This window comes from Rhodotorula graminis, assembly GCF_001329695.1.
Source record: "Rhodotorula graminis WP1 unplaced genomic scaffold RHOBAscaffold_1, whole genome shotgun sequence".
NCBI lineage: Eukaryota > Fungi > Basidiomycota > Microbotryomycetes > Sporidiobolales > Sporidiobolaceae > Rhodotorula > Rhodotorula graminis.
This window is the reverse complement of record NW_017264928.1, coordinates 1617843-1645734: the sequence shown is the minus strand read 5'-3', so window position 1 is coordinate 1645734 and position 27892 is coordinate 1617843. Positions and strand designations below refer to the sequence as shown.

The window sequence follows — 27892 nt, the reverse complement described above, 5'->3', positions numbered from 1 at the left end:
ACCTCGGTCGCCTGTCGCCTCGATGGACGCCGCCGTGCTCTGCGTAACACTGGGCGGGGCTTGCCTAGCGTGCGTCCACGTTTCTCTCTGATGCCGGCAGACAACGCGAGCTCACCTCAAGCGCAGCTTCGTCTGCTCGACCTACACCACCCTCCGCACCCTCCTCCCGCTCCTCCCAGGTCACCCTCTCAACCCTCGACCGCCGCCTGGATCGACCACACCACCTCAGCGACCCCGCCTCAAGTCGGCTCAGCGTTTCGCCGCCTACCTCGCCGCCTCGGACATTCGTGAGCTGCCCCTCTCACCGCTCCTGTTCGCGCATCGCTAAAAGTCCCTTTCCTGCAGTCGCCGTTATCGTCCTCGTCATCGAGGTCGCTCTCGCCGTCGGGCGCAACGTCGAGCTCGGCGCATCCAGGGGCGCGGCAAGCCGGCTCTACCTCGCGACGACCGCTCGACCGACGCTCCTCCTCGTCGTCGCCATCCTCAGCTACACCAACGTCGTCTTTGGGCGCTCGATCGAGCTCGGTCGCGCCGACTGGATCGTCTGGCTGCCGGCCCTGTGCCTGTACGGCGTCGGAGCCGGACTCGCAGCGCTGCCTCGTGCAGAGAGCCGCAACGTCTGGATCGGTCTCGCGAGCTGGCTCTCGGTCGTCACCCTCATCAGTGCGTCCTCACTCTCTCTCTCTCTTTGTCTACAGCCTGGCGAGCGTGAGTCCTGACGACCCCCTTTGCCGCAGTCACGGTCTGCTTCGGCCGCCTCCTCGTCGCCATCCTGCGCGTCCGCCGCATCACGCAGCGCGAGCAGGCCTTTTCGCCGTTCGCCCAGCAGCAGCAGTACCGCGTGCCCGTCTCGCAGGGCGACATGCCGTACGACCCGACGCTGCCCGCCTTGCGCCACAACTTCTCGGGCCTGTCGACCTCGTTCGTCCACTCGATCGGCCGCTCGACCTCGACGCTCGACGTCCTCAACGCTCGGCCGTCCATGGCGCCGTCCTGTACTTCGACCGAGGACCTCCACTTTGATCACGCCCGCGAGTTTCGCTCGCCCACGCCCGGGTCGGCGCACCTCCTCCTGTTCGACCGATCGACGACCGCCACGCCCGCCTCGTACCTGTCGGGCCGCAATACGCCGCAACTTGGTCCTCGGCTCCCGGCGTTCGAGGACGAGCGCGAGGTCATTGCCGGTGCGCGCGGCGACGAGGGCGGCGGCGGCAGCACGCGCCGCAGCGAGTCGGTCCGGTCGAGGGTCTCGCTCAGCTCGATGACGTCGCGCGCCTCGACGTACCTCGCGCCGAGTGCGCTCGTCGGCGGCGGCGGCGGCGCGGCGGTGCGCAACGCGCTCCTGAAGGAGGCGTGGGGCGGGCAGACGCCGCCTGGCACGGGCCACGCGCCCAAGGTCGAGCTCAGCTCGAGGGAGGCTCGAGGCGCGCTCGTGCGCATCGGTGGGCACCTCCTCTGCGGCCTTGTCAGCTACGTGCGTCCCCTCTCGCCACTTGCCCCCTCCTTGTCGAGCGAACCCTGATTAATCGGCCTTCCCAACTTGCAGGCCCTCGTCTCGCCCTTCGTCTTCCGGCGCCTCGTCCGCGCGAGCGCCGCCGCACCTCTCGCCACCTCAATCCTCCTCATCCTCGGTGTCGCCCAACCCGCCGTCATCCTCGCCTGGCAGTGCTGGGCGAGCGAGGGCTTCTGGTTCCGCCGACCGGCGCCACCCGTCCTCACCTCGTCGACAGCGGCGCATTTCGAGGGCGTCACCGTCGAGTCGACCCGGGCGAGCGGCGACATGTACGAGCGCTCGCAGAGCCGCGCCTCGACGCCCATGTCGTGGCGCACGGTCCCGCCGGGCATTTCGCCCGACGGCGAGGACTGCGCCCCGGCGCCGCGCGGCACGATCGGGCGTGCCGTCTCGATGCTCGCGACGCACCCCAAGCTCCAGGTGCTCCCGAGCGACGGCGCCGAGCCGTACTCGATCGCGTCGGGCTTCGCCAAGTCGGCGTCGGCCGGGCACGCCCGCCTGCGGTCGCTCAAGCTCTCCAAGACGACGCTCGGCGAGCTCGGCGCCGCGGGTCGCGCTCGTTCGTACAGCATCACGAGCCGCAAGACGGTCGGCGGGTTCGAGCACGCGCGCAGGGCGTCGGCGCCCGTCCACGTCGCGACGGCGACCGACGAGCTCATCGCCCTGTCGCTCCTGCGCACGCGCAAGCCGTCGACCGACGAGCCTCGCCTTCCCGACAAGCCTCGAGTGCCGTTCGGGTTCGCTCGCTCGACGCTCGACGTCGTCGGTCGCGCGAGGAGCCGCTCGAGGTCGCGCTCGCCGTCGCCGGCCATCACGCCGACCGACTTCCACTTTTCGACCCGCGAGTTTAGCCTCACGCCCACCTCCTCCATCGCGCCCGCCTCGCCGCCTCCTACCCAAATGCCAGCGCCGCACGATGCCCTGCCGACGATCGACTACTTGTCGGCGCACGTCCTCCCGCACCTTGTCCCGTCAATCAAGCTCGGCAGCAACGTCAAGGTCGGCCCCAAGGACGCGCCGATGCCTCGTCGCCCGTCGAGCGTCGCCGCCGCACCTCTCGCCGCGACGCACGCCTCGGGCTCGCTCGGCGTCCGCTCGGCGAGGTCGCTCGCGGCCTTCTCAAACGGCGGGTCGCTCGGCGCTCGCAGCGCACGGGCTCGCCGCCGCATGTCGCTGCCCCTGTTCGTCCAGCAGCAGTCGCCGAGCGCGCCGAGGCCGTCGCAGGACGTCTGGGTCGCCGTCGACGAGGCGCCGGCGCCGGCGGCCAACGCGGCGCAGGAGGAGGTCCGAGCGGCCTCGCGGGAGGAGGCTGCGCCGCCCTCGCCGCCGACGCTTCATGCGCCGTCGTCGGTCGACGGCGTCGACGCGCGACGAGCCAGCAGCTCGCAGGGCGGCAGCGCCAAGAAGTGGGACGAGGTCGAAGCGGCGGCGAGGGAGGTCGAGGCGGCGGTCGAGGCGCTCGGCTCGCGCAGCCCGTCGCCGGCCGTCCCGCGCGAGTCGACGGGACGTCTTCTTCCCAGGACGGCGTCGAGCGGGACGCTGCTCGACATCTCGTTCGAGTGGGAGTGCGAGACGTCGGTCGAGGTCCTCGACGACGAGGCGGGCACGCTCGCCGACGAGTCGTCCTCGTCCGACGACGACGACGACGGCGACGACGCAGGCGCCGAGGCGACCGGGCCCGAGGTGCACCGGCATGCCCGTCGACTCGGGCCGCCCTCGTCGCCGCTCTTCTCGCCGACGACCTCGAGCTTCGGGTCGCTCTACCTGTCGTCGCCGAGCGCGCAGCCTCGTCGCTCCCCTGCCGGGTCGGTCATCCTGCGTGGCTCGCACGTCATGAGCGAAGAGGACGTCGAGGACGCCCTCACGGGCACGGTCCACTGCGCGACGGTCCGCCCGATCGGCCGCGACTCGGACTCGGACGCCGCCGAGCTCTCGAGCTTCGGCCTGCGCCCGACCCACCCCGCCGTTGCCTCGATCGGCTCGGCGGGCTCGTTGGCCATGTCGTCGGACTACTCGTCGCTCGCCACGTCGCAAGAACGCCGCAACATGCTCTCGAACGAGCGTACGTCTCTCTCTCTTTTTCTCTCCCTGCCCTGTTCGCCCCTCTTTCCCTGCGCACGACTGACTCGACTTGCGTCTCGCAGCCTGGCACGTGTTCTCGAGCGACGGCGGCATCGTCTCGGCCAAGCAGGGCAGCCGGCGCGCGCTCCCCGTTCCGCCCCGTCGCCGGTCTTTCCTCGGCCAGCGCGACCTCAACGACGGCATGTCGCTCTCGGACGACGACGACGACGACGACGACGACGACGACGACATGCGCGAGACGGTCAAGGTCGTGCAGCTTTGCGGCGCCAACGACGAGCGCGACTCGAGAGCGGCATCGTCTTCTCGCTCAAGCGCATCTCGTCCCTCGACGTCAGCGATACCGCCGGCGCTCGAGGACCTCGCCAGAACCTCGTCCTCGTCGCTGTCCGCGGCACCGCCAAGGGCGGCGAGGCAGCTCGTCGAGCGCTCGGCAACAGGCTCGTGCGCAAAGCGAGCGACGTCGCCGTTCGAGCGCGCGAGCGGTTCTGCGTCCGGGGCCGCCCAGTCGAGCAGTACGACCCTCGTCACCTCGACCATGACATCAACCGCCGGGCCGCACGAGGGTCGCGCCGTCGGCGAGCGCGTGCCGGACGAGAACGTCGACCCGAGGTAGGTTGGGTCGCTCGCCGGTTTGCGCTCAAGGCCGCTCCCGGCGCCGCCGCGCCGCCGCCCGGATGGTCATGGCGGTCTGTGCGGTCCGCGTTGAGCACTCTCGCCGTAGCTCTCGTTCGTAGCTTGTACGTGCGGCGCCAGTCCGATTCCAAGTCCGTCTTCCGACTTCCTCGAAAGGTGCACGAGCGAGATAGTTCTGCCTCGCTCGCCCCGTGCATAGAGAGCACGAACGATCCTCTCTCTCTCGCTCGAAGACGGACTTCTCGCTTTCAGTGAGGACGCAGAGTCGAAGAGACGGCCACAGATGCAGTGCGAGAGAGAGAGAGAGGGAGAGGGCGACGGCTCTGACACGGGGTGCGAGCGTCGCGGCCGACGAGGGGAACGAAAAGGAGAGACGAACGAGAGGCGAGAGCGCTGTGCGCGACAAAGATGGTAGGGAAGACAACGACATAGGGAAGGTACTGAGGGGGAGGATCAAGCGAGGGGCGGAACGAGAACGAGGGAGAGCTAGGGGAGGGGGTCCTGGCGAAGCTGTGCGACGCAAAGGGCGAGTGAGGGTCGGCGAACGCGGTCGAGGAAGAGCGGACGAGTGGGGCTGACGAGGGTGAGGAAGGCGAGTGAGGGAAAAGGGGCGAGGTAGGGAAAGAGGCGGGGTGCATGAGGGCGAATGGAGCTGCGCGAGAGACGACGGGTGAGTTCTGCGCGGACCAGTCTCGAGAGTGGCACATTGAGAGAGTAGGAGGGGACGTACAGTGAGTTGAGCGCCTCGTCGGTCTCAGGCGTCCTCCTCCCGCCTCTGGCCGTGCGGGCCGCTCGAGCGTTCCGGCTTCGAGACGCCGGCACGCTGCGGCGCCGCGAGGCCCTGCCTCTTGACCCGCTCCAGCCTGTCTGCCCGGTCGAAGCGCCTCGCCTGCTCCTCTGCGCTCATCGCTCCCGAGACAAGCTGCTCGGCGTGCACGACGCCGCCGGCGCCCTTGTAGCCGTAGTTGACGCCGCGCAGGTCGGACGAGACGAGGGGCGCGCGCAGACCCGCTCGATGCAGCTCGTGGCGCAGGATCTCGACCTCGCGCCTTAGGCAGCGCATCTCGCTGCGGCGGGCCTGCGCGTCGGCGGCGTTGCCGAGCTGCTGCTGCGGGTCGGGCGCGTGCTTGGCGGCAGCAGCGACGGCGGTGGAGGGAAGAAGTGCCGAGATGACGGCGCCGCGAGCGACAGGAGGTGCACCGGCCGACGTGCTCGCCGCACTCTTGACGCCATCGCCCACGCCCTGGTAGTCGTCGCCGCTGTCGACCGCGTCGCCGCCGGCCTCAGACACACGCCGCGTCCAGACCTCGAGCGCGCGCCCCGTGAGACGAGCGCTCACGACCTCCTCGAGCCCGAGCAGCCAGTGGGCGATCGACGTGCGCTTGCCGCGCGAGGCGACGATGAGGTGCTTCGAGATCATGTCGACGAGCTCGTCGAGTTGCGGCTGGAGCTCATCGATGGGGGCGCCGGTGCCATCGAGCGCGGCGACGAAGAAGGCGCGGACGTCGTGCGAGTGAAGGAGGTGCGGTGGCGGTGTGGCGAGGGCGGCGAGGTCGAGAGTGCGGGTGCAAGACGGCCCTGCGACAGGCTGCGGACCGAGGAGAGGTCAGCGCGGGGCGGACGAGGGAGGGGAGGAGGACGACGCGAGAAGAGGAGCGCGTAGGACGCACCTGCTGGGCCGGCGAGGCCATGCTGGAGGTTGAAGAACCCGACAGGTTGTCGTACAGATAGAGGCGAGCACTCCTCGAGCTGGGTCGACGACGAGTTGGGCGAGTTTGGACGCGGCTGATGAGGACGAAAGCGGCTCGACGGCAGGCTCGGGGCGCGCGGGAACTGGAGCGAGAGGATCGAGAGAAGGTGCTTGAGGGTAGCAGTGCCGGCTGCTCGCTCTCTGGCGGTGCGAGGCGAGGTGCGAGGTGCGAGAGCACGCGCTTCGTGCGGGGGGAGACTCGGACTCGCACCTCGACTTGCGCTCGCTCGCTCTCCTCTCGACGGTGCTGCACGCGGTACACTCTCTCGAGACGACGGGGCGAGAGCTGGGGAAAACGGCCACAGATGCAGGGCAGGAGAGAGAGAGAGCGAGGGCGATAAAAGGAGGTGCGAGCGTCGCGGCGACCGGGTCTGACCAAGAGGGGAGAAGACGACCGAGGCGAGGCGAGAGCTGCACGAGGGCAGACAAGGTAGGGAAGACAACGACATAGGGAAGGTACTGCGAGGGAGAATCAAGCGAGGAGGGGGAACGAGAACGAGGGAAAGGTGGGAAAGGCGAGAGAGGGAGGGGAGGGGGAGCGTCGGCGACCGCTCGACTCGTGCGACGGCGTGCGGGGCGGTGTTGAAGGAGAGTGCCTAGCGTCGTCGAGGCGGAAGAGGAGGAGCCGGGACGGGTGCGGCGAGGTGAGGGCGTGAGGTGAAGGGAGGAGGAGGGGGACGAGGTGTAGCGAGGTCGGGTTAGGGCAGGTGCAGGTGTGGCGGATCGTTGAGTCCGGTGACGCGTTGCACAAGATGGGTCGAGGAAGGATCGGTGTGCGAGGCGAGGAGGGCGAGGAAGGCGAGGAAGGCGAGAAAGTAGAGACGGGCGGCAGGAGGTCGAGGCGCGGCCGAGGCGAGCAAGAGAGGGGAGCTGCACGACGAGAGAACGTGTCAGTTCCGTCGGGCCTTATCAGAAGGAGGAGAAGAGAGAAAATAGGCGCACGAGTGCTCGGTCGACGGCTCGGGCGCCTCAGGCCTCGTCCTCGTCGCTCCACCTCTCTCGCTCCTCCTCCCGCACGCGCGACGACTCGTCCGAGTCCTCCTCCGAGCTCTCGCCCGAGCCCTCATCCGAGCCCTCATCCGAGGCCTCCTCGACGGCGGCGGCGACGGCGGGCGCCGCAGATCTCGCGCGAGGGCGCCGGACGTCGTCCCGCAGCGCGTCCCGGCGCGCCTGCTCGTCCAGCTCCTCCACCGCTGCACCGTGCTCGGCTCCGCCCTCGCCCTCCTCGTCCGAGTCGTCGCTCCCGGTCGAGGACGCGACCTCGACGGCTCGCTCGTCGTCCTGCTCGCCCTCGAGCGCCGACTCGTCGTCGTCGTTGCGCTCGGCCGACTTGACCTTGTGCTCGAGCGAGCGCTCGTCGGTCGAGTCGTCGACGGCCGAATGGTCGGCGGTCGAGTCGTCGGCGGTCGAGTCGTCGGCGGTCGAGTCGTCGGCGGTCGAGTCGTCGGCGGTCGAGTCGCCTTGGTCGTCGTCGTCGTCCTTGACGTCGTCGCTCGCGACTGTGCCGGCGCCCTTGACCTTGGACGACTGGTTGGCGGTCGGCGCCGCGTCGTCCTCGCCGTCGGGCTGCTCGGGCAACGGCTCGTCGTCGTAGTGGTAGTCGGGCGCCTCCCACGCCGGCTGCTCGAAGTACGGGTTGTCCGACGGGTCGCCGCCCTCCTCGTCGTCGTACAGGACGCCGTGGGCGTTCCTCCAGCCGATGACGAGCCCGTCGCGGCGGCTGATGACCGGCGTGCGCCCCCCCAGCCGCCACACCTTGTCCTGCTGAGCGTCGATCAACCGCCCGTCCTGAAGCCGCAGCCACAGGAACAGTCGGAGATCGCGGCACAGCTCGTCGAAGCTGTCCACCGCGAGCTGCTGCAGCGTCAGGGTGACGGCGGACTCGCTCGACGGCAGTCCTGGCTCGAGCGCCGCTGCCTGCTCGGCGAGAGAGGGCAGGTGCAGGGCGCTTCGAACATCGTCGCGAGGCCCAACGACGTGCTCGACGATGTCCTCGAGCTTGCCGCGCTGCGCCGGCGGCGTCTTGGCGATGTCCTCGCGGATGCGCTCGATCTGGAGGCGAGCCGGGTGAACATTGAGGACGGCGTACGTGACGTCCCGGCGCAGGTACGGCGCGCGAGGAGACTCGCCGCGCACGAGGTCGTGGATGTCGTCGAGCACGTGCCCCGGCGGCACGAGATCGACCCGGAACTTTTCGCGCACAGGCGCGGGCTGCTCGGCGCCGCCGTCGTCGTCACGAGCGACCCGACGTGCACTCGACGCGTCGCCGACTTTGACGGCGGCGCCGGCGACATGGCCGCCCGCCGACGTGACGCCGTTGGCCGCCCGGCTCGCGCGGAGGACGACGTCCTTGGACGCTCGCGGCGCGCCACGCGAGGGCAGCTTGCCGAGCTCGCGCAACTTGCCGAGCTCGCGCGGGTCGAGCTTGGCGGCGGCGAGGGGCCCGCTCGCGCTCGGCCCGGCGGCGGCGGCGAGGACGCCGTTGCGAGCGCCGTTCTCGGGCAGGCCGGCGGGCTCAGGCTGGGGCCCGGCGCCGTCGCCGTCGCTCTCGCTCGAGGTGGCACCATGCCCGTCCTCGCTGCTCGACGACTCGGCGAGAGCGCTGACGCGGCGCGGCGTGTGAGCATTGGCGCGCGAGGCGAGGCGGGCGGGCTCGCGCTCGCGCTCGGGCCCGGGCTCGGCGCGCTCGCCCTCGCCCTCGCTCGAGGTCGCGCCCTGCCCGTCCTCGCTGCTCGACGACTCGGCGCGAGCGCTGGCGGGGCGACGAGCGCGAGCGTGGGCGGCGCGCGAGGCGAGGCGGGCGGGCTCGCGCTCGCGCTCGGGCCCGGGCTCGGCGCGCTCGTGCTCGCCCTCGCTCGAGGTGCCGCCCTCCTTGTCCTCGCTGCTCGACGACTCGGCGCGGGCACCGGCGCGGCGACGAGCGCGAGCGTTGGCGCGCGAGGCGAGGCGGGCGGGCTCAGGCTCGGGCTCGGGCTCGGGCTCGGGCACGACGCGGTCGCCCTCGCCCTCGCCATCCTGCTCGCCCTCGCCGCTCTTGCTCGATGTGCCGTCGCGCTCGTCGTCGCGCTCGCTGTCGCTGCTCGTCGACGGAGCGGCGGCAGCGGGACGAGGGCCGACCGGGGCGCGCGAGCGCTTCTTCTTGGCGAGCGAGGGCGCCTTGGCCTGGTCGGCGCCCGAACGAGCGCGGGATCCGGGCGCGTCGCCGTGCTGCGGGTCGACGTCGATCGAGGCGGTCGCTGCGCCGGCGGTGTCGGCGAGGGAGGACGAGGACGAGGACGAAGAGGTGGCGGCGGCGGCGGTGGAGGAGGGAGCGGGAGCCTGCGCGCTCGAGGCGGCGGCGGGAGCGAGGTGCGGTGCGGCGGCGGCGGTTGTCGCGGACGAAGGACTGTATAGAAGAGAGGATAGTCAGTGAACGAGCCCATCTGAGGGCCGCCTTGAAGGAGGGAGAGAAGGGCAGACACGCACGGAGGAAGTGGGTCGGGCCCCTGCACGAGCGAGGCAAATAGTCAGGGCGTGTCGGAGAATGTAGAGAAGGAGAAAAGAGGGACGCACGTAGAGAACCTTGAGGTCAGGCCAGTCTGCGACCATCGTCTTCTTGGCCTTTTTGAGGTGGTGCGGCCCGTACCGCCCGTCCCTCGTCGTCCACCGGTTCTCCTTCTCGGCGCGCCCGGTGAGGGTGACGGCGATCTCCTGGACCTTGTCGTGCGACGGGACCGGCTCGAGCTGCTTGCCACGAGTGCCGAGATGGCAGATCCAGCGGAGGACTGTCGTGCGGTCGCGTTGGGCGCCGAGGGTGCGAGCCGGCATGGCGTTGGCCCACGGGAAGTTGGCGTAGGAGCCGTACGGCGTGTACAGGCGGCAGATCTCATCGGCCTGCTGGACCGACGTCGCGAAGAGGACCCTCGACTCCCTCCACTTGGCCATCCAGCCCTCGACCGCCTTGCCCTTGCCCTTGGCCGCCGCCGTCGACGTGCCCTGCTCGTCCTCGTCCTCGCCCTCGCCCTCCTCGTCAAGGACGTCGCCGCCCGCCCTGCACGTCCGCCTCGTCCACTTGACGAGCGCGTGGCCCGAAAGGCGAGCGGTCACGGCCTCGTCGAGGCCGAGGAGGTAGTATGCGAGGTACTCGTCCTTGTCCCGCGCGGCACGGCGGTCGGCCGAGATCTTGTCGACGAGCTTCTCGAGCTGGGGCAGGAGCGTGTCGATCGAGGCGCCGGTGCGGTCGAGCGCGGCGGCGAAGAACTCGCGGACCTCGTTCGAGTACAGGGCGAGGGTGTCGGGAGGCGTGCACAGGGTGTCGATGTCGAGAGCTCGAGAGGCGCTCGGCCCGGCGACGGGCTGCAGGCGGGCGAGAGAGGTCAGCTTGAGGGAGCGGGAGGAGGAGACGAGGACGAATGCGGGCGGGGGGAGTAGACGCACCTCAATGACGACTGGTTGCACGCCGCTGCTTGAGATAGATGTCGTGCTGCTCTGCGGCACAGGCCGCGCTCGTGCGGGACGAGGCGGCATGTCGACCGGTCGGGGGAGGAGGACGCGGTGAAGGGGAGCCGTGAGGCGACGGTGGGGCGATGCTGGAGCGATGAGCGAGTCTAGAGCTGCTGTGCACTGTGCGCAGGCTGGTGTGCGCGCTCGAGTGCAGGTGGGTAGCGGAGGAGCGAGGACGACGGTACTGTAACCAGCTCTCGACTCGAGTCTGGCGAGTCTGACCTATTTTGTCGCGCGACAATGTGGGCGTCACGACAGCGCGCTCGAGCTGTAAGCTATGTACAGCATCCAGGCGCAGAGCGCGCTGTATGCTCGCTTGCTGGCGGTCAAGAAGGTCGTCTCCGCACTCCGCGCGCGAGCGCAAATGAGCACGTGAGCGGAGAAGCCTCGGAAGCGAAGAGTGGAGGCTGCGGGGAGGCGAGGCTGGGCCGACTCGGAGAGCTGAGTAACAACGATGACCTACTCTCGCCGCCGCCTCGCTTCCTCAGACCTCGCACACTCTGCCACTGTTGCCCAGCTGCACACCTCTGGCCATGACCAGCCTCCCGTCGACCTACTCGCGCTACGTCCTGCGCGGCACCGGCTCGTTCGACGTCCTCAAGTTCGAGGAGGGCCTCTCGCTCCCCTCGCCTCGCCTCGGCGAGGTCCTCGTGCGCGTCAAGGCCGTCAGCCTCAACAACCGGGACCTTCAGGTGCGCCCCACTCTCGCCCTGCATCCTTGCTGCATGGAGCCCAGCTGACCTCGTCCTCCTCCTCCTCGCCCGGCACTCGCCGCCCTCTCCTCGACCCACAGATTGCCAAAGGCGTCTACCCAGGCGCGCAGGACAACGTGCGTGAGCCTCTCTGTCGTCGCGCAGAGCCGAGTCTGACCTTGCGCCCGAGTCGACAGATCATCCCCTGCTCGGACATGTCGGGCGAGGTCGTCCAGGTCGGCGACGAGGTCACCAAGTGGACCGTGGGCGACAAGATCATGGCGACGTTCACTCTCGGCCTCGAGCGAGGTGCGTCCCGCTCGTCTCTCGCCTGCACGTGCGCCCGAGAGCTGACCCACCTTCCCCGACCACAGGTCAAGTCGACGACCCGGCCATGTTCGCGAGCATGCTCGGCGGCGGCTGTGACGGCACCCTGACCCAGTACCGCCTCTTCAAGGCGACCGACCTCGTCACCATGCCGTCCAACCTGTCGTTCGACGAGGCGGCGACCCTCCCGTGCGCGCCGACGACCGTCTACAACGCCCTGTTCAGCGGGCCGCAGCCGATCAAGCCCGGCATGACCGTCGTCCTGCAGGGCACCGGCGGCGTGTCGGTCATGGGCGCGCAGCTCGTCGTCGCGGCGGGCGGCACCGCCATCATTACGTCGTCCTCGGACGCAAAGCTGGAGCGCGTGCGCCAGCACATCCACGACTCGCACAACCACGGCGGCGCAGGTCGCCTGCACACGATCAACTACAAGACGACGCCCGACTGGGACAAGGAGGTGCTCAAGCTCACCAAGAACGGCCGCGGGGCAGACAAGGTCGTCGAGGTGCGCCCGAGCCTCCTTCCCCCTCTCTGCCCGCGAGCCTTTCTCGAGCGGCGACTGAACTCCTCTCTCTCGTCCCTCGTACACAGATTGGGGGCGCAGGTACTCTCGAGAAGAGCCTGAACGCGCTGCGGCAAGGCGGCGAGATTGACGAGTGCGTCTCGACCCTCCTCCTTCCGTTTGAGAAGGTCGCCTAAATGACTTTCTCTCTCCTCTCCCTCGTGCAGCATCGGCTACCTCGCCGGCGGGAGTGCGCCCGACATCTCTCGCCTCGTCCTCCTCAAGAGTGCGCTCCTGCGAGGCATCCTCATCGGCTCGCGTCGCCACCTCGAGGAGCTGAGCGACTTTGTCGAGACGGCCAAGATCCAGCCCATGATCGACCGCGTCTTTGCCTTCCACGAGGCCAAGGAGGCCTACCAGTTCTTGAGCGAGGCGACGCTCGTCGGCAAGGTCGTCATTCGCGTCGCGTAGAACGAGCTCGAGCGAGCGGCAGGCGATTGTGAAATAGACTTTGTTCGACGACGTTTCCTCGGCGCGACCTCGACAGCGACAGCGAGGACTCGAGACGACCCAGCCTCATGACTCTCAGCGAGACAAGAGCCAGCGAGCGAGAGAGCGCCCGAGCTGCAAAGGCGAAAGCGCCAAAGTCCGAGCCGAGCTTCGCGCATGAGAGAGGGAGTCGACGCAGAGCAACGACACGAATAAGAATGCCACACAAGATACGAGAGCTACATACGGCATCGAGAGAGAATAACGACACGGCCGACGACGCCGAGATGAGGGAACAAGGTCCGACCGCTCCTCCTCCTCCTCGCGCACGGCTCAGACCCGCACACGCTTGAACACACCCACCTTCTGCAGGTCCTCCCACCGCAGGTGCAGCTCCTCGACCGACTCGATCGTGCGCTCGTCCCCCTGCGCCTCTCCCTCTCCCTCTCCCTCTCCCTCTCCCCCTCTCGCTCGCCCCTCCTCGCCCGCCGAGCGCGCCCTGCGCAACCGCACCTCGCTCCTCAAGAAGCGCACCTGCGCGCCCGTCCAGCTCGGGCTCGCGAACCCAGTGAGCGCGATGCGGCCGTACGCGCGCGCCGTCCCGACCGACCAGTCGGGCCCGGCGCCGTTGTTGAGCGCGAGGTACTGGGGCGAGTGCGGGTCGAGCTCCGAGAGGCGCTCAAAGGTCGAGAGGGGGACGGTCGGGACGGTGGCGGCGAGAGGGTGCGAGTGACGCGAGGAAGGAGGGAGGATGGCGACCCAAGAGGTCTGCGGCGGGATGGCGAGGAGGGTCAGGGACCGCTGTACAACCCGAACGATGCAGAGCGCCCACAAAGAGAAAGTGAGAGAGAGAGAGACGCACCTGGCCCGAGGGCACGTTGGGGTCGCCCGTCACCTTGGTCGCCGTGACGACCCGGCGGTACTGGACCCGGCGGTCCTCGCCCTCGCTGTCGCTGCTGTCGTACCCTCTTCGCTCCTCGGCGCGCCCCTCGTCCTCGTCGACGGGCATCTCGACGAACCCGGTCGTCAAGTGGACGAACTCGAGGCCGTGCCCGCCGTACGTGCCGAGCCACAGGCCCTCGAGCGACGAGGCGAGCACGTCGCCGTGCTCGTCGACCGGGCTCGGGTCGTCCCACGACAGCGGGCGTGCGGGCGCCTTGATCGGGAAGAACGACTCGCTCGCCGAGTCGACAAGGTCGGCGAGCGAGGCGCGCTCGGCGTCCGAGTCGTCGCTGTCGTCGGACCCGGCGGCAGCTCGAGTGCCGTCGAGCATGGGCTCGTCGACGTCGACGCCGGTGTCGGCCGAGCGGCGGCGAGGTCGTCGGTCGTCGTTGTCGGGGATGCGCAGGACGAAGCCCTGCACGCGAGGAGGAAAGGTCAGTACGAGGAGGCGAGAGAAGAGCGACTGCGAGAGAGAGAAAAGGAAAGCGAGGACGCACCCCTTCGCCCTCATCTCCTGCCCGCAAGATCGTCACCTGCGGCTCATCGTCTGGGTCCCGCTCCGTCCCGTGCCACAGCACGGCCGGCCCGCCGTTCCCGCCGACGCCCCTGCGCCTCGTCGCCGCCCCGGGCGCGCTCCACCTCTCGCCCGTCCCGGCGCTCGAGCTCGTCTCGGCGCGCTCGTGGGCCCCGCTCGTCGCCGCACCGGGCGGCGTGCGCGGCGTGCGGCGGGCCCGGATGCGGAACCCGGTGACGAACGCCTCGTCGTCCTGGGTCGACGACGAGGGCGAGCTCGGCTGGACGACCTGGGCGAGCGGGCGCTCGCCGTTGCGGTCCTTGAGGGCCTCGACGAGGCCGCGGAAGGCGCCGCCCGAGCCGGGCGCGAGGCGCAGGATGTTGCGCGGCGGGTCGGTGCGGCCGGCACGCAGGACGGGGATGTCGGCCGTGCTGACCTGCTCGAGGCCGACGAGGGCGAGCGTCGGCCACTGTCGGCGCGGGAGTCGACCGCTGAACAGGGCGAAGAGCGACTCGGGGTTGAGCTCGTCGAGCCTCGAGGACGGCGCGCCGTCCGGGTGGGTCGCGGCGGCGTTGCGCTCGACGCGCTCGGTGACGGGCTCAAGCGCGAGGCGCAGGACGGGCGTCGACTGGGGCACGGCAGGGCTGAAGTCGCCGAGGCGGGCCATGTTTGAGTAGCCTCGCGCGAGGCAGGGCCCGTCGGTCGGCGAGATGTCGAAGACGGGCGCCGACGACGAGTCGAAGATGGGCTCGAGCACGTCGACGCTCAGGCCCGAGTAGGGGTGGTCGAGGTTGAGGCGCGGGTTGACGACGTAGGCGGCCGGGTTGATCGGGTCGCGGGACGAGCCGAACGGGCGACCATCGCCGAGAAGAGGGTACAGCGGGTTGTCGAACCGGTTCCTCGGGACGAACTGGGCGGCGTGGATCGAATAGGTCGGGGGAGGGGCGTCTGGTGCGGGTGGAACGAGGGTGGGCGCGACGATCGAGACGCGAATGATGCGCGAGCTGTGACGAGAGCACGCGCGCAAGTGGGGGAGGAGGAGGAGAGGCGGGTCAGGCTCGCGAGAGAGAGAAGGAGAGGGTGGACGGAGGGACGCACCTGTACGGCTGGTTCGAGGCAAAGAAGCCGAGGTGGTGGCTGTGCGGAAGCAGGGCCTTTGCCTGGGCCTGCCAAGTGGACGACGAGGTCGGGGAGGACGAGGCGAGCGGCGGCGCGTCGTCGCCGGTCGGCGGAGCGGCGTGACCGGGCTGGGCGACGAGGTCGAGGACGATGCGCTTCCAGAGCGACTCTGTGCAGGCTATGGCGTGCAGGCGGCTCGAGGTGCGCCCGAGACGAACGAGCGACTGCGGGTCGAGCGACTGGGCGACGCGGAGGGCGAGTTCTGGCGGGAGGGCGGCGAGCGAGGCTCGAGGCGGATCGTTGAGCGTGTGTGGGTCCATGGCGGTGGTCAGGACCTGGCCCTGGTCGAGCGATGCGGCGGTGCGGGAGCAAGAACGACGTGACGTCCTTGCTCCTCTTCCACCCACTCGCTCAGCGCAGAGTCCAGACGCACAGCTAGCCGACTGCCCTCTCGCTCCAGTGCATGCCCCTGCACCGTCTCGCACACTCGCCCCTCGTCGCCTCACTCGCCCGCTCCGCCCTCCCCACTCGGCACCTCGGCCTCTCGACCATGGCCTCGCTCCCCCGGGTCAAGCCCTACAAGGGCGGAGCCAGCAAGATCCGCAACGTCGACAACATGCAGGAGGGGAAGTGGATCGAGCTGCGCAAGATCGACTGGACCGACGAGGACGGCAAAGGTCCGCTCCCCTCTCCTCTCCCTCTCCCTCTCCCTGTCGCTCCACGCTGACTTTGCCCTCTCCCCGCATACAGACCGAGTGTGGGAAATGGCAGCGAGGAAGACGACGAGCAAGGGCGGCATCGACGCCGTCGCCATCGCCGCCGTTCTGAAGCACCCGTCTCGCCCCGACGCCGTCCCCATGTGCGTCCCTCTCGCCGCACTCGACTCTCTCGCAGCCCCATTGACCTCTGTCGCACACGCACAGCATCCTCCAGTACCGCCCGCCGATCGAGGCCATCTGCGTCGAGCTGCCGGCCGGCCTCATCGACGAGGGCGAGAGCCCGGAGCAGGCGGCCGTGCGCGAGCTGTACGAGGAGACGGGCTACGGCGGCGACAGCTTCGAGGGCCGCGTCAAGGTGACCGAGCTCGGGAGCACCGTCGTCAGCGACCCTGGTGCGTCCCACACCTTCTCTGCGTCCCTCCCCTCGAGCCGGCTTCGGCGGTGCGGTTGTCCCGACACTGACTCGCCTCGAGCCCGTCGCCCTCTTGCCAACCAACCAGGCATGTCCAAGGCCAACATGGTGCTCGCGACGCTCGAGGTTCAGCTCAAGGAGGGCGAGGAAGACCCCAAGCCGCATCTCGACGAGGGTGCGTCCCGCCTCATTCCCTCTCTCCTTTCCTTGCCCTCCCCGTACTGACTCACCGATGCCTCGCAGGAGAGCACATCGACGTGCGGGTCGTCCCGCTCGCCGAGCTGTACGCGCACCTGCAGGCGTTCGAGCAGCAGCACGGCTACACGGTCGACGCGCGCCTCCATCACTGGGCCGCCGGCATCGAGCTCGGCAAGAAGCTGTTCGGCGGCGGGAGCGAGAAGCTGTAGACGTCCTCCCCTTGTACAGAGCGCGACATTCTTCCTGTACGCTCTCGCGGACGCGGCGGCGGACTGGCCTTCGCAAGTCGAGCGAGTCGGGAGAGCGCGAGACAGCGAGGACAGCTCGACGAGAGCTGGTTCGAGCGCCTGTCCTTTTTGCACGTCTCGCAGAAGCGGTGCAGCGCCCGACGATCTGCGTACAAGCTGTCGAAGACGCTGTCGACCCTTCGGCCCCGCGATGAGGTCAACGCGGACGTCGCTCGCGCTCCTCTCTCTCTCCCTCCTCCACCTCACTTCGCACAGCTTGCTCAGCGACACCCTCAGCAGCACCATGGCCACCTCTGTCACCAACCAGCAGATCGACGACGCGTGCGTCCCTCGCTCTCCTCCCCCTCCTCCCTCTCCTCCCCACATCGCCTCGCTGACGCTGTCCTCCTCCCGCCTCGCAGCCTCAAGGAGGCCGGCCTCATCGGTTCGAGCGTCATCCCGTCGACCTTCAAGAACCAGATCGCGGTCCAGGCGACGTACGGCGCGTTCGGCAACGTCCAGCCCGGGTCGACCTACTCGGTCGCCGACACCCAGGCCGAGCCGACCATCTCGTTCAACGCGCCGCCCGGGCCCGACTCGCGCTTCACGGTCGTCGTCGCCGACCCGGACGCGCCCTCGAGGGACGACCAAAAGTGGTCGCCGTTCCTCCACTTTGTGCTCGCCGAAGTCGTGCCGGGCAAGGAGGCGGGCCAGAGTGTCGTCACGTACATGGGCCCGGCACCGCCGCAGGGCACCGGCCCGCACCGCTACGCCATCCTCGTGTACGCCCAGGCCGTCGACCACACGCCCGAGCTCCCCGGCCAGCCCGACGACCGTCAGAGCTTCCCGCTCGGCCAGTTTGTCAAGGACAACCAGCTCGGTGCGCCCTCCTTTCTCTCTTCCTCTCTCCTGTGCGACTCTCTCGAGAGGCAAGGCACTGACAAGCGCCTCGTTCGCCTCGCCTCGCAGACCTCGTCGGCGCGACCTTCTTCTACGCCGAGAACAAGTAGCCGCCGCGCACGCCGTCCTCGACCGACCTGTAGCCGCTTGTACCTAGCAGTCGACGCAGAAAAGCAGTGCTTCCGTCTCTCTGTCTTTCACTCTCGTCGCCTCGCGCCTCGTCTCGCCTCAAGAGAGTCCGCCCGAGAGAGAGTGGTGAGAGTCGACGTTGCAGAAGCGCGACTACTGCTGCGGCTGCTGCTGCACCCTGTCGCTCGCCGGATCCATGCCCATCGCGACGCTCTTGACGAGCTCGGGCGAGGGCGCGTTGTCGTTCGAGAAGTAGGACGCCATGAGCTGGGTCGCGAGGGTCGGCTCGCGCAGGGTGCCGAGGACCTCGGGGCGGTGCGTGTTCTCGTCCTGCAAAGATGTAGAGAGGACCGAGGGGAGGCAGGGATTGAAGATGGTCAGGTCTGGCAGAAAGGAGAGCGAGAAAGGGAGAGAAAGAGAGGGAGAGAGGGGACGCACTCGAAGCTGAAACGTGACCGAGCGGTCCTTCGCGCTGTAGTACAGCTCGAGCGGCATGCCCTTCTGCACCGTCCTCGAGGGGAAGAAGCTCTTGAAGTCGACCATGGCGGCGCCTGTTGCCTGCTCGAGAGGAAGAGGAGGGCTCGTCAGGGCTCGGCTTGACCAGGCCGGGCAGGAACGCAACGACCGAGAGGGAGACAAGGGACGCACCTCGTTCATCGTGTCGGTGAACTCGTTCGAGACTCGAGGCACCTTCATGCGGGCGACGAGCGCGCGAGAGAAGCCGTCGCGAAGGTGAGGGAGGGACGTGTTGCGGAGCGGGACTGCGAGACGAGGTGCGAGAGTCAGTCCGTGCTACTCACATAAGAGGGCACGAGAGGGTGGACGCACTGATAACGACGGCGGCATCTGCCTTTTCGAGGAGCGTCTCGACGAGCTCCTCGCCGACGAGGCGGTTTGGCGCAGTGGCGTCGACGGCCGAGACCTTGAAGGGCGGGATGAGGCGCTCGGGCGTGTAGGCGTTCCAGCCGGCGAGCTTGCCCTGGCGTGCGAGGTCGAGCTCGCGCTCGCTGACGTAGAAGGCGACGGCGTAGACCTTTACGGCGAGGAACGAGACGGTGCGGACGCCGGTGCCGACGAGGCGGAGCTGGGTGCCGTCGGGCGAGGTGAGGCGGGTCGGGAAGGGCGTCTTGGTGGTCGGATCGAGGTGGACGCCGACAGGAGGAGGCGCATCGGCGTGCAGGGGCGCCGGGGTCGGGAGCCACTCTGGCTTGAGGTGGTAGGCTGCGGCTGCGAGGCCTGTCGCTGCAGCAGCGGCACCGACGAGGCCCCAGTTGGGCGAGTGCGGGTTGCGCGGCAGTCGGGCCCTGGTCGCGATCGAGCGGGGCGAGGTCGACGACGAGGAGGAGGAGGAGGGGCGAGAGGCGGCGGCGCGGGCGAGCGAGGTGGCGCGGATGGCAGGGCGCGAGAGCATGCTTGTCGTGTGGCAGTGAGCAGTACCTCGACCGAGCGAGTGGGACGAGGGGAGAGAGGAGCGAGCCGGTTGACCTCATCAGCTCGTCGCTCCCTCGTCCTCCCCTGGTTCCCCTACAACCTCGACCAGCAGCATGAGCAGCCCGATCGACATCCTCATGTGAGCAATCTGTCCTCCCGCTTCCCCCGCACTCGCCCGTCGCCTCGTCGCCCTTGTCGCGCCGACGTTCGGCCGCCAGCTCGCTCCCCGACCTCGTCGCCGTCCCACGACCCGCACCTGGCCAAGTGCAGCTCGACGATCCGCCTCGATGAGCTCCAGCATCCACTATCGACGACGGCCCACGACAGCGAGCGTCAAATCGCGGCCGGCACTCGCTCTCCTCGTCCTCGTCCCCACACGACCGCCTCGACCCCGCCCACTCGCCTTCCTCGACCGCCATACCCGCTGCCACCACAACCACCTCGACGGACAATGTCCAACGCGCAACCAGCATCGAGCCCGCACCGTCCTCGAGCACCGTCGCTCATCTCTTCTCCCCTCCTCGCAGCGTCGGCTTCGGCGCCGTCGGCACCGTCTACGGCTGGATCCTGTCCCAGCACTCGAACGTCCAGGTCACGGCTATCGCACGCTCGTCGTACGACGCCATGAAGGACGGCATCACGATCGAGTCGGAAAAGTACGGCCTCATCCGCGACTGGAAGCCCTACCGCCTCGTGCGCACCGCCGACGAGGCGAACGACCGCCCTTACAAGTTCATCATCTGCGCCACAAAGTGCCTCCCCGACCTCATGCCGACCGCGTCCGTCCTCGCCCCGTTCCTCGAGTCGCAGCACGCCCTCGCCAAGTCGGTCGACCTCGAGGACGGGCCCACGGTCGTCCTCATCCAGAACGGCATCGGCATCGAGCACCCGCTCGCGACCGCGTACCCGTCCGTCCCCATCATCTCCGTCGTCGCCTGGATCGGCGCCAACCTCAAGGAGGGCGGCAGGGTCACGCACGGCCTCCTCGAGCAGCTCATCATGGGTCCGTCCTCGTCCTCTTTCCCTCCTTTGCGCCCTCCCCGATGAACTCACTGACGCATCTGTACGACCGGCACATGCAGGTCTCTACACGGGCGAGGGTGGCCAGACGCCGGTCGACCCCGAATTCGTCGAGGGTGCGTCCCTCCCTCTCTTCCTCCTCTCGACCTTGTTCACGCCCACAAGCTCACCCTCTCGGCCCGACTCGCCTCGACAGACGCTTTCGCCGACCCGCATGGCTACCGCCAGCAGACCGACGGTCCTGCACGTCTCGAGGAGGGCAAGCGCCGCCTCCAGGCTTTCGCCGACCTTCTCAACGGCGGCGGGGGAACGGCCACGGTCGTGCCCGACATCCAGGCCGAGCGCTACAGCAAGAACCTGTGGAGTACGTCCCGCGCCTCTCTCTCGGGCGGACGAGGGAGCACCCGACCCTCGAGCTCACCGCCGCTCTCGCCCGCAGACGCCGCGTGGTCGTCGCTCTGCACCATGAGCCGCTGCACCGTCTCCCAAGCCGTCGCGCCCTCGGTCCTGCCGTACACGCTCCCCGTCATCCGCCGCACCATGCTCGAGGTGCGCCCCTCTCTCTCTTCCTGGACCCGGATTCCTCGTCGACCGACCTGACTTTTCGTTCCTTTCCCGCTGCATCTGCGCAGGTCATCTACGTCGCTCGCGCCTGGGGCTACAGCGAGCAGGTCTTGCCCCTGTCGCGCATCGACGACGCCATCAAGCTCACGATCAAGAACTACCAGCGCCGCATGCCCCGTGCGCCGCCGTCGGGCCCAGGCGCCGTCCCCGAAACGCCCGCCGAGACGCCGTGGACCTCGCCCGTCGACAACAAGGGCGCCGGGTACGGCTTCCCGGCGCCGGGCGAGCTCGCCGAGGAGTCGCAGGAGAGCTCGTACAACTTCAAGCCGAGCATGCTGCTCGACATCGAGGCCGGCAGGCCGTGCGAGCTCGAGCCCATCATCGGCAGCGTGCTGGACCGCGCGAGGGCGAGGGGCGTCCCGACGCCGAGGCTCGACATGGCGTACGCGACGTGCGTCGGCTCGTTCCCTTCTTTCTTTCCTCTAGAGCCCCTCCCCTCTCTCCCTCTTCCTCCTTCTCTTCCCTCGTCTCTTTCCTCGTCGTCTCTCTTCGACACAATCCCTCGTACTTACGCGCACCTCTCGGCCTTCTCTCCCCCTCTCCATCTCGCCTCGCAGGCTCAAGATCCACCAGGACTCGGCCGTGCGCGACCACGCCTCGTCGTCGACGTACCAGGCCCACATCAACTCGTGGCTGTCGCGCCCGCCCGCCGTCGCCGGCCTCGGTGCGGCAGGCCGCGCGGCGTGGGAGAAGGAGCGCAGCCGCAGGGAGCGCATGCCCGAGTTTGAGAAGGGCAGCGTCGCCATCGCTGGTGGGAGGGACAAGGTGCGTCTCTCTTTCTCTCCCCCTCTTCTCTCCTCTTTCCCCTCCTCGACGCACACCTGTCGTGTGCGACGCTCACGACGAGCACGTGGCACAGATCCCGGGCAAGCCGATCCGGACCGAGGAGACGAGCGACATCATCTGAATGAGCGAGGAGGACGCGTCGGAACCAGGGACCCAAGTAGCCTCGCGTAGTCGGTATTATAGAGTGTGCCTCGTCCTGCGCGAGCTTTCACGAATGACAGAGAGAGAGACCCTGGAGCGAGAGAACCTCGAACGCTGTCTACGAGCCGCTCGGGCCTCTCGAGGTCACCTTCTCGCTACTCGAGGCTATGAACATCGTTGCAGGCAGGTCTAGAAGCTGAGCGACTCGCCCTCGAACTGGATGCGCTCGCCCGGCTTGTGCGTCTTGCGCTCGGGGTGGACGGTGTAGCCGATCTCGTTGTCGGGGAAGGGGCCGTAGAAGCGCGTGCGGTTGCTGCGAGGAATGAGAAGAGTCTGTGTCAGGCGCGACGAGAGGGAGAGAGAGACCGAGAGAGAGAGAGAGCCACGCACTAGTGCCAGAGAGGGAGGCCCGAGCGGAGCCGCTCGACGAGGTCCTCGTTGCTGCAGAAGTAGCGCCCGAACGCGACGAGGTCGTGCTCTGCGCCGATCCCGTCGTTCATGTTGGCCGCGTTGTAGTTGCCCGCCGCGATGACGGGCGTTGAGCCGAGCGCCTCGCGGTACGGCCGCAGCGAGAGGTCGAGCGCGGTGAGCGGGTTGTTGGCGTCGAGGTTGGCAAGCTTCTCGGCCTCGGACTGGAGCTCGTCGAACCGAGGTTCGATGAGGTGGCTGCGGGCGATCGGCGTGGGCTTGTCAGAACGGGCGAGGACGAGGGCGAGGAGGAAGAAAGAGAGAGAGAGCGAGGACGTACACGTAGGCGAGGCCTTTGCCAGCCAGCGCCTCGCAGAGCATCGTCCACTGCGCCTGCCGATCCTCGCCTCGAGCCTGGTTGAACATACCGAACGGCGCTAGGCGGATGCCGACCCGGTCGGCGCCGACCGCCGCGACGACCTGGTCGACCGTCTCGAGCGTAAAGCGGTTGCGGTTCTTGATGGAGCCGCCGTAGATGTCGGTGCGCTGGTTGATGTTCCTGCGAAGAGAGGCCGTGTCGATGATCAGGCTCGGGCGTTGGACGACGATGCAGGGCTGGTAGGAGGACGAGCTTACGAGTGCTGAAACTGGTCGAACAGGTACCCGTTTGCCTGAGGGAACGAGCTGTCAGTCAATCACTCGGCTGCCGACGCCCTGGGCGAGACGAGGACGTACCGCATGAAGCTCGACGCCGTCGAACCCAGCCTCGAGAGCTCGCTCGGCGGCCCGCACAAAGTCCTGCTGCGTCGCCTGCGCCTCCTCGACAGTGAGCGCATGAGGAGCCTCAAACGGGCGAGGGTCGAGGCCGCGCCAACCGAACTGGGCATCCGTGATCGGGACGGTCGACGACGAGACGATCCGACCGCCGGTGAGGGCGGACGACGTGTTGCGACCTTGGTGCCACACTGCGAGCGGGAGGAGAGAGGGATAAAGTCAATGATGCTCTGAGTCGTAGGCTATTCTCGTGCGCAGGCGAAAAAGAGAGAGAGAGCGCGAGAGACGCACGCTGCGCGAAGAAGACGCCGCCCTTGGCCCGCACGGCCGCCGTGATCGGCTTCCAGCCTTCCAGTTGCTCGTCGGTGAAAGTACCAGGCACGCCGGGCATACCGGACGCTTCGATCGAGACGGGCCTGCAGGCCAAGGGAGGTCAGTGCGGCGCTCTCGAGGGCCAGGCTGAGGGAGTCGAGGGGACGCACGTCGCCTCGGAAATGAGCAGGCCGCCGTCGGTCGCGCGCTCCGAGTAGTACTGGCACATGCTGCAGGGCCTCGACGTGAGCGACGTGACCGGCGAGACTGCGAGGGGGAGAAAGTGAGGACGCACAGAGAGTTGGGCACCCAGGTCCGCTCGACCTTCTCGCTCGGCGACGCACGGTTGCGAGTGAGCGGCGCCATCACGACTCGATGTCTGTCGAAAGCGAGAGGAAGGTCAGGATGGGCTTGGTCATCGGCTGCGCTTCGCGCGAGGGACAGAGGAAGTAGAGAGAATCGGTGCGCACTTGAGCTGAATCGTGCCGCCGCCAAGGGTGAACGGCGTCCAGATGTCGGGCTGGGCAGACGGCATGTTGAGGCGACTGAGGTAGAGGTACGAAGCAGGCAGAAGCTGAGGCGAGAGCGAGAGCAGGAGCGAGAGAGAGCGGCACCGCCGACGAGCGGGAGATAGGGCCCGCTCTCGCTGAGCTGATCGAGGGGGCAAGCGCTCCTGGTCCGGCGGCCCTGGAGAGGCGGGCGAGATTGAGGAGCAAGTTCCGACGAGCCGGACAAAGTTCCGACGCAGTGGTCGTCGCGGCGGTCAGGGCGGCCGACGGGCGGTCGAGCGCTTCGTCCCGCGCAAGGGAGGGGGGTGGCCGGTGGCCAGCGGTGCAGGTACGTGCTGCGGTGCCAGGCAGGCAGCTCAAGCAGCCATACAGGACCGAGGAGAGGGAGGGAAGGCCGACGCGGGGGACGAGGGCCGATGAGGTCGCCGAGGACGATGGCGGTGTCGAGGGCGGGTGTTGGGCGCGTCGATGTGTAGCTGTGTAGCTGTAGAGCTGCTGCACTGGCGAGTAGTGCACTCTGAGCGGGCAGGGACGGAGAGAGATGCGACCTCGCTCGCTCTCTTATCGGCCGCTCACGTTGGTCACCGCTACCTCGTCCGCTCGCGCTACATGGACCCGGGCATCTCAGTCGAGAGCTCGGCAGCCTCGCACACGACCACAACGCCCGGCCACCAACTCGCGCAGCCGCTCGCCGTCTCGCCCACCGCCTCGGACCCGGCAGCCCGCGACAGCGTCTCGCTCGTCCAGCACTCGACGGGCCACGAGAGCTCTGCTGCAGCAGCCACACCACATCCTGAAGGACAGCCGCACAAGCTCAAGACGAGAAAGCTTCGCCAACCTCGGTGCGCTCCCTCCTCCTTCTCCTCCCTCCCCACCTCGACGTCCGACGTCGACGACGGCCGTCATTGGCTCCTGCGCAGCCCTTGCGATGCAGGGATAGTCTCACTGACTCGCCTTCCTTCCGGCCGCAGCATCTCGGAGGCGTGCATCCGGTCCGTCCACGTCGCCGTCTGTGCGTTCGAGGCCGCAAGCTGACTCGCCCGCTCCCACAGGTGCAAGGCCCGCAAGACTCGCTGCGTCCGCACCGGGCCAGGCGTGTGCGTCTTCTGCGAGGGCGCCGGCACCGACTGCGTCATCGCTCCTCGGTGCGTCCTCCTCTCGCTCTCCTCTCGCCCTTTCTCGAGCGGCGCTGCACGCCAAGCGGCGCCCAGACCTGATTGGCGTGGCTCGCCTCCTCCCGGTGACGCGCAGTGCTCGCCGCAAGAACGCAAGGAAGGTCACCGAGGCGCCCACCTCGACCTCGGCTGCAGAAGCGCACTCGACGACCTCGCCCGACTCGTTCCAGCACTTCCTCCATGCCGGCAACCCTCTCCCACACCCCTTCTACCCGTCCTACTTCCCCTACAGCGCATCGCCGCCTTTCCCGCCCAACTCGCTCGCGCTCTCGGGCAGCCCGCATCTCGCCGCGCAGCGTCCCGCCTTCCCTCCACCTCCTCCGCCACCACCCGTCCACTCGCCGTACGACCCGACGCAGGCGTCGAGGACGGCGCAGTACTCGTCGCTGCATGCCCAGTCGCCGAGCCTGACGACGGGCCTCGCCGCGCCCGTCTCGGATGTCCGCTCGGCGCACGCCGTCGACACGGGCCGCTCGCCGTCGAACGGGACCGACCGCCCGTCGAGTCGGACGCCAGGAGGCGGCAGTGGGGACGGCAGGACGGTCGAGTACGACGAGAGGAGCGAGGACGACGACGAGGACGAGGAGGAGGAGGAGGGCTGGCACGATCAGGCGGCGAGGGGCGTCGCCTTCCTGTCGCTGTCGGCAAACGGCAACCCGACTTACGTCGGCCCGTCGAGCGGCTTCTCGTGGGCGAGGATGGTCCTCGGGTGCGTCCTCCTCTTCTTCCTCTACTCCTCCTCGTACCCCTGCCCTGACGAGCGCGACGAGCAGGGGCATGGCGGGTGCAGCAAGTACGTCCGCAGGGCATCAAGGTCGCGACCGCCCTCGCCTCGACACGTCGCAGCCGTTCCAGACGAGCCACTCGGCGCCCAAGGTGCAGCTCGGCGACGACGCCCTCGCCGCCGTCTCGGACGAGCTCGCCGACAAGGTCCTCGGCGAGTGCTACCGCCACATCCAGCCTCGCTACGCGTTCGTCGACTGGCTATTCCTGCACGAGGTGTGGCAGCACCGCGTCGCCATCACGCGCTCGGCGGCGCAGCCGGCGGCGACGAGGATGGCGCGCACGGCGGCGTGCTACATCTACCTCGTGTTCGCGATCGGGTCCCGCCTCCTCCAGAAGAGCGCCGTCCCGAACCTCGCGAGCCCCGAGGCCTACTACGCCAAGGCGATGGACCATCTCGAGATCATCGTCGGCCTGCACGACCTCAAGAACGTCCAGGTCCTCCTCCTCATGGTCATGTACTCGTTCCGCAGCAACGAGGCTCCCGGTGTGCGTCCCTCCTTCCTCCCTTCCTGCTCAGGCACCGAGGACTGACACTTGTCGGCGCGTCGCGCAGGCCTGGTACCTCATCGGCATCGTCGTACGGCTGTGCTGCTCGCTCGGCCTCCACCGCAAGGTCCCGCCCGCTCAAGCCCGCCGCATGAGCCCGTACATCCTTCAGCTTCGTCGCCGCATCTTCTGGAGCGCCTACACCCTCGACCGCATGTGCGCCTCTGCTCCCTCGTCTACCGTCCTCTCCCGCACGGGTCGAATTGACGATCTTGCTCCCTCTGCAGGATGGCCATGTCGCTCGGTCGCCCATGCGGCATCGCCGACCACGACTGCGACATCGAGCTCCCGTTCGACGTCGACTGCATCGCGACCGCCTTCGACTTGCCCAACCCGACGCCCGGGCCGACGAGCATGACGAGCTCGATCCTCTTCACCAAGCTGTGCGTCTCGCGCGCTCTCTCTCTCCATATCTCTCGAGAGACACTGACTCATCGACTTTCTTGCAGCATGCGCATCGAGTCGGTCATTCAGAAGCAGTCGTACCGAGTTGACGCGCCGAGCGCCGAGCGGCCCGAAGCCGTTCTGCGCCTCATCGACGACTGGGAGGCGCAGATCCCGCCCATCGCGTCCGAGCCGACGTGCTGGAACGTGCCGTGCTGCTCGCGCGACTGGTTCCTCGGTCGCTCGGGCGAGGCGCGCCTGTACCTCTTGCGTCCGCTCACGGCAAATCCGTCGACGGCCGACCCGAGCCTGATCCGCCTCGTCGCCAAACATGCTGCCGAGACGTGCGAGATCCAGTGCGTCCTCGCTCTCTCTTTCTCGACGGGCGCGCACCCTCCTGCCGCGGCATGTCGTCCGCTCCTCCCCCTCGCCCTCGAGGAACGCGGCCCCACTCGAACCCTCACTGACTCTGCCCTCGCCTCGCAGGAAGCGCTTCCACCAGTCGTCGACCCCGCTCGCGCTCGAGGCGCTGCGGTCCATCTTCCTCACCGGGCTCACGCTCCTCCACGCCGTCCGACTCGACCGACACGCCCTCCCGCACTCGACCCTGCAACGCGCCGTTCGGTCCTGCAGCAACACGATGTTCCTGTACGCCCAGGCCTTCCCGGGCGCGGCGGCATACTCGGACGTGTTCGAGGAGCTCGCCAACGTCGTGCTCGACAAGCTCAGCATGCCGCCCGAGGCGGCCGCCGTCGCCGCTCCGCCGGCGTCTCTCGTCGCGTCGGCGGCTACGCCCCTGTTCACGAGCCTGTGGGACGACCTCCCGACCATGATGTGTGCGTCCCAAACTCTCTCTCTCTCGCCCCTTCTCGATCGTCGAGCAGGACTGACCCGTTCGTCCATCCCCTCCTCGCGCAGCCACCGACACCGAGGACTCGTTCCTCGCCCTCCTCGAGTCGCTCGGCGTCCCGACCGACTCGCTCGGCCAGAGCGCGAGCGCGGCGGGCCTCTTTGCGGCCGGCGCCGACGGGCTCGACCTCTCGGAGCTGGGTGCCTTTGCGCCGGCGAGCGGGCTTGCGGCCGAGCCTTTCGCGCTCGGGAGCTCGGCGAGCGGCGTCTGGTAGATGAGGAGAGGACCTTGAGCACGTGCACATAGATGTTGTTGCCGTACCGCAGCGAGAGCGAGAGGAAGAGGCCCGAGCATCCACCTGAGAAGGTCGACTGTTTCCTCGAGCGCCAGCGGCGAGACGACCCGCGCCTTTTTGAAGCTTGAAAGCGAGCGTCTCTCACTCTCGCTCATCGTGTGGCAGGCTTTCTGACTTGATCTGACTCTCGAGTGAGAGCAAGAGCAGGGACCTTCCTCCGA

At 68.5% G+C, this 27892-nt stretch overlaps 11 protein-coding genes across 11 annotated transcripts; 6 read left to right on the top strand and 5 right to left on the bottom strand.

The window, feature by feature from the left end:
- Positions 1-22: 22 nt before the first annotated feature.
- On the top strand, positions 23-4353 carry RHOBADRAFT_50926 (uncharacterized protein; the record flags this gene model as incomplete). The annotated part of the gene is made up of 6 exons (XM_018415559.1): positions 23-34; positions 101-287; positions 346-663; positions 738-1474; positions 1547-3575; positions 3658-4353. The coding sequence occupies 6 exons, from the start codon at positions 23-25 to the stop codon at positions 4206-4208; spliced, it is 3834 nt and encodes a 1277-aa protein (XP_018274511.1). The 3' UTR covers positions 4209-4353.
- Positions 4354-4982: 629 nt separating this feature from the next.
- Positions 4983-5919, bottom strand: RHOBADRAFT_41007 (uncharacterized protein; the record flags this gene model as incomplete). Its single annotated transcript, XM_018413809.1, has 2 exons — positions 4983-5816; positions 5899-5919. 2 exons carry the CDS (start codon positions 5917-5919, stop codon positions 4983-4985), a joined length of 855 nt encoding a protein of 284 aa, XP_018274510.1.
- A 1006-nt stretch (positions 5920-6925) lies between these two features.
- On the bottom strand, positions 6926-10484 carry RHOBADRAFT_50925 (uncharacterized protein; the record flags this gene model as incomplete). The annotated part of the gene is made up of 4 exons (XM_018415558.1): positions 6926-9363; positions 9444-9463; positions 9531-10313; positions 10395-10484. The coding sequence occupies 4 exons, from the start codon at positions 10482-10484 to the stop codon at positions 6948-6950; spliced, it is 3309 nt and encodes a 1102-aa protein (XP_018274509.1). The 3' UTR covers positions 6926-6947.
- A 488-nt stretch (positions 10485-10972) lies between these two features.
- On the top strand, positions 10973-12508 carry RHOBADRAFT_65923 (uncharacterized protein). Its single transcript, XM_018418818.1, has 6 exons — positions 10973-11152; positions 11254-11289; positions 11350-11461; positions 11527-11984; positions 12071-12135; positions 12209-12508. The coding sequence occupies exons 1-6, from the start codon at positions 10994-10996 to the stop codon at positions 12450-12452; spliced, it is 1074 nt and encodes a 357-aa protein (XP_018274508.1). The 5' UTR covers positions 10973-10993; the 3' UTR covers positions 12453-12508.
- Positions 12509-12666: 158 nt separating this feature from the next.
- Positions 12667-15365, bottom strand: RHOBADRAFT_50923 (uncharacterized protein; the record flags this gene model as incomplete). The annotated part of the gene is made up of 5 exons (XM_018415557.1): positions 12667-12875; positions 13005-13238; positions 13333-13827; positions 13910-14930; positions 15025-15365. The coding sequence occupies 5 exons, from the start codon at positions 15363-15365 to the stop codon at positions 12804-12806; spliced, it is 2163 nt and encodes a 720-aa protein (XP_018274507.1). The 3' UTR covers positions 12667-12803.
- Positions 15366-15661: 296 nt separating this feature from the next.
- RHOBADRAFT_10795 (uncharacterized protein) lies at positions 15662-16583 on the top strand (the record flags this gene model as incomplete). The annotated part of the gene is made up of 5 exons (XM_018412006.1): positions 15662-15722; positions 15796-15904; positions 15969-16156; positions 16265-16351; positions 16420-16583. The coding sequence occupies 5 exons, from the start codon at positions 15662-15664 to the stop codon at positions 16581-16583; spliced, it is 609 nt and encodes a 202-aa protein (XP_018274506.1).
- Positions 16584-16905: 322 nt separating this feature from the next.
- Positions 16906-17611, top strand: RHOBADRAFT_41002 (uncharacterized protein; the record flags this gene model as incomplete). Its single annotated transcript, XM_018413808.1, has 3 exons — positions 16906-16943; positions 17024-17481; positions 17571-17611. The coding sequence occupies 3 exons, from the start codon at positions 16906-16908 to the stop codon at positions 17609-17611; spliced, it is 537 nt and encodes a 178-aa protein (XP_018274505.1).
- A 172-nt stretch (positions 17612-17783) lies between these two features.
- On the bottom strand, positions 17784-19041 carry RHOBADRAFT_41001 (uncharacterized protein; the record flags this gene model as incomplete). The annotated part of the gene is made up of 4 exons (XM_018413807.1): positions 17784-17960; positions 18069-18188; positions 18279-18391; positions 18459-19041. 4 exons carry the CDS (start codon positions 19039-19041, stop codon positions 17784-17786), a joined length of 993 nt encoding a protein of 330 aa, XP_018274504.1.
- A 116-nt stretch (positions 19042-19157) lies between these two features.
- RHOBADRAFT_50919 (uncharacterized protein) lies at positions 19158-21690 on the top strand. The gene is made up of 8 exons (XM_018415556.1): positions 19158-19200; positions 19589-20064; positions 20144-20197; positions 20278-20445; positions 20521-20630; positions 20714-21096; positions 21263-21470; positions 21565-21690. The coding sequence occupies exons 1-8, from the start codon at positions 19175-19177 to the stop codon at positions 21610-21612; spliced, it is 1473 nt and encodes a 490-aa protein (XP_018274503.1). The 5' UTR covers positions 19158-19174; the 3' UTR covers positions 21613-21690.
- A 131-nt stretch (positions 21691-21821) lies between these two features.
- Positions 21822-23661, bottom strand: RHOBADRAFT_50918 (uncharacterized protein; the record flags this gene model as incomplete). Its single annotated transcript, XM_018415555.1, has 9 exons — positions 21822-21945; positions 22023-22298; positions 22381-22599; positions 22677-22711; positions 22776-23005; positions 23106-23230; positions 23297-23393; positions 23471-23505; positions 23597-23661. 9 exons carry the CDS (start codon positions 23659-23661, stop codon positions 21822-21824), a joined length of 1206 nt encoding a protein of 401 aa, XP_018274502.1.
- Positions 23662-24244: 583 nt separating this feature from the next.
- RHOBADRAFT_50917 (uncharacterized protein) lies at positions 24245-27650 on the top strand (the record flags this gene model as incomplete). The annotated part of the gene is made up of 10 exons (XM_018415554.1): positions 24245-24477; positions 24607-24627; positions 24688-24780; positions 24887-25519; positions 25584-26082; positions 26150-26298; positions 26370-26525; positions 26592-26882; positions 27013-27362; positions 27445-27650. 10 exons carry the CDS (start codon positions 24245-24247, stop codon positions 27648-27650), a joined length of 2631 nt encoding a protein of 876 aa, XP_018274501.1.
- Positions 27651-27892: the final 242 nt, after the last annotated feature.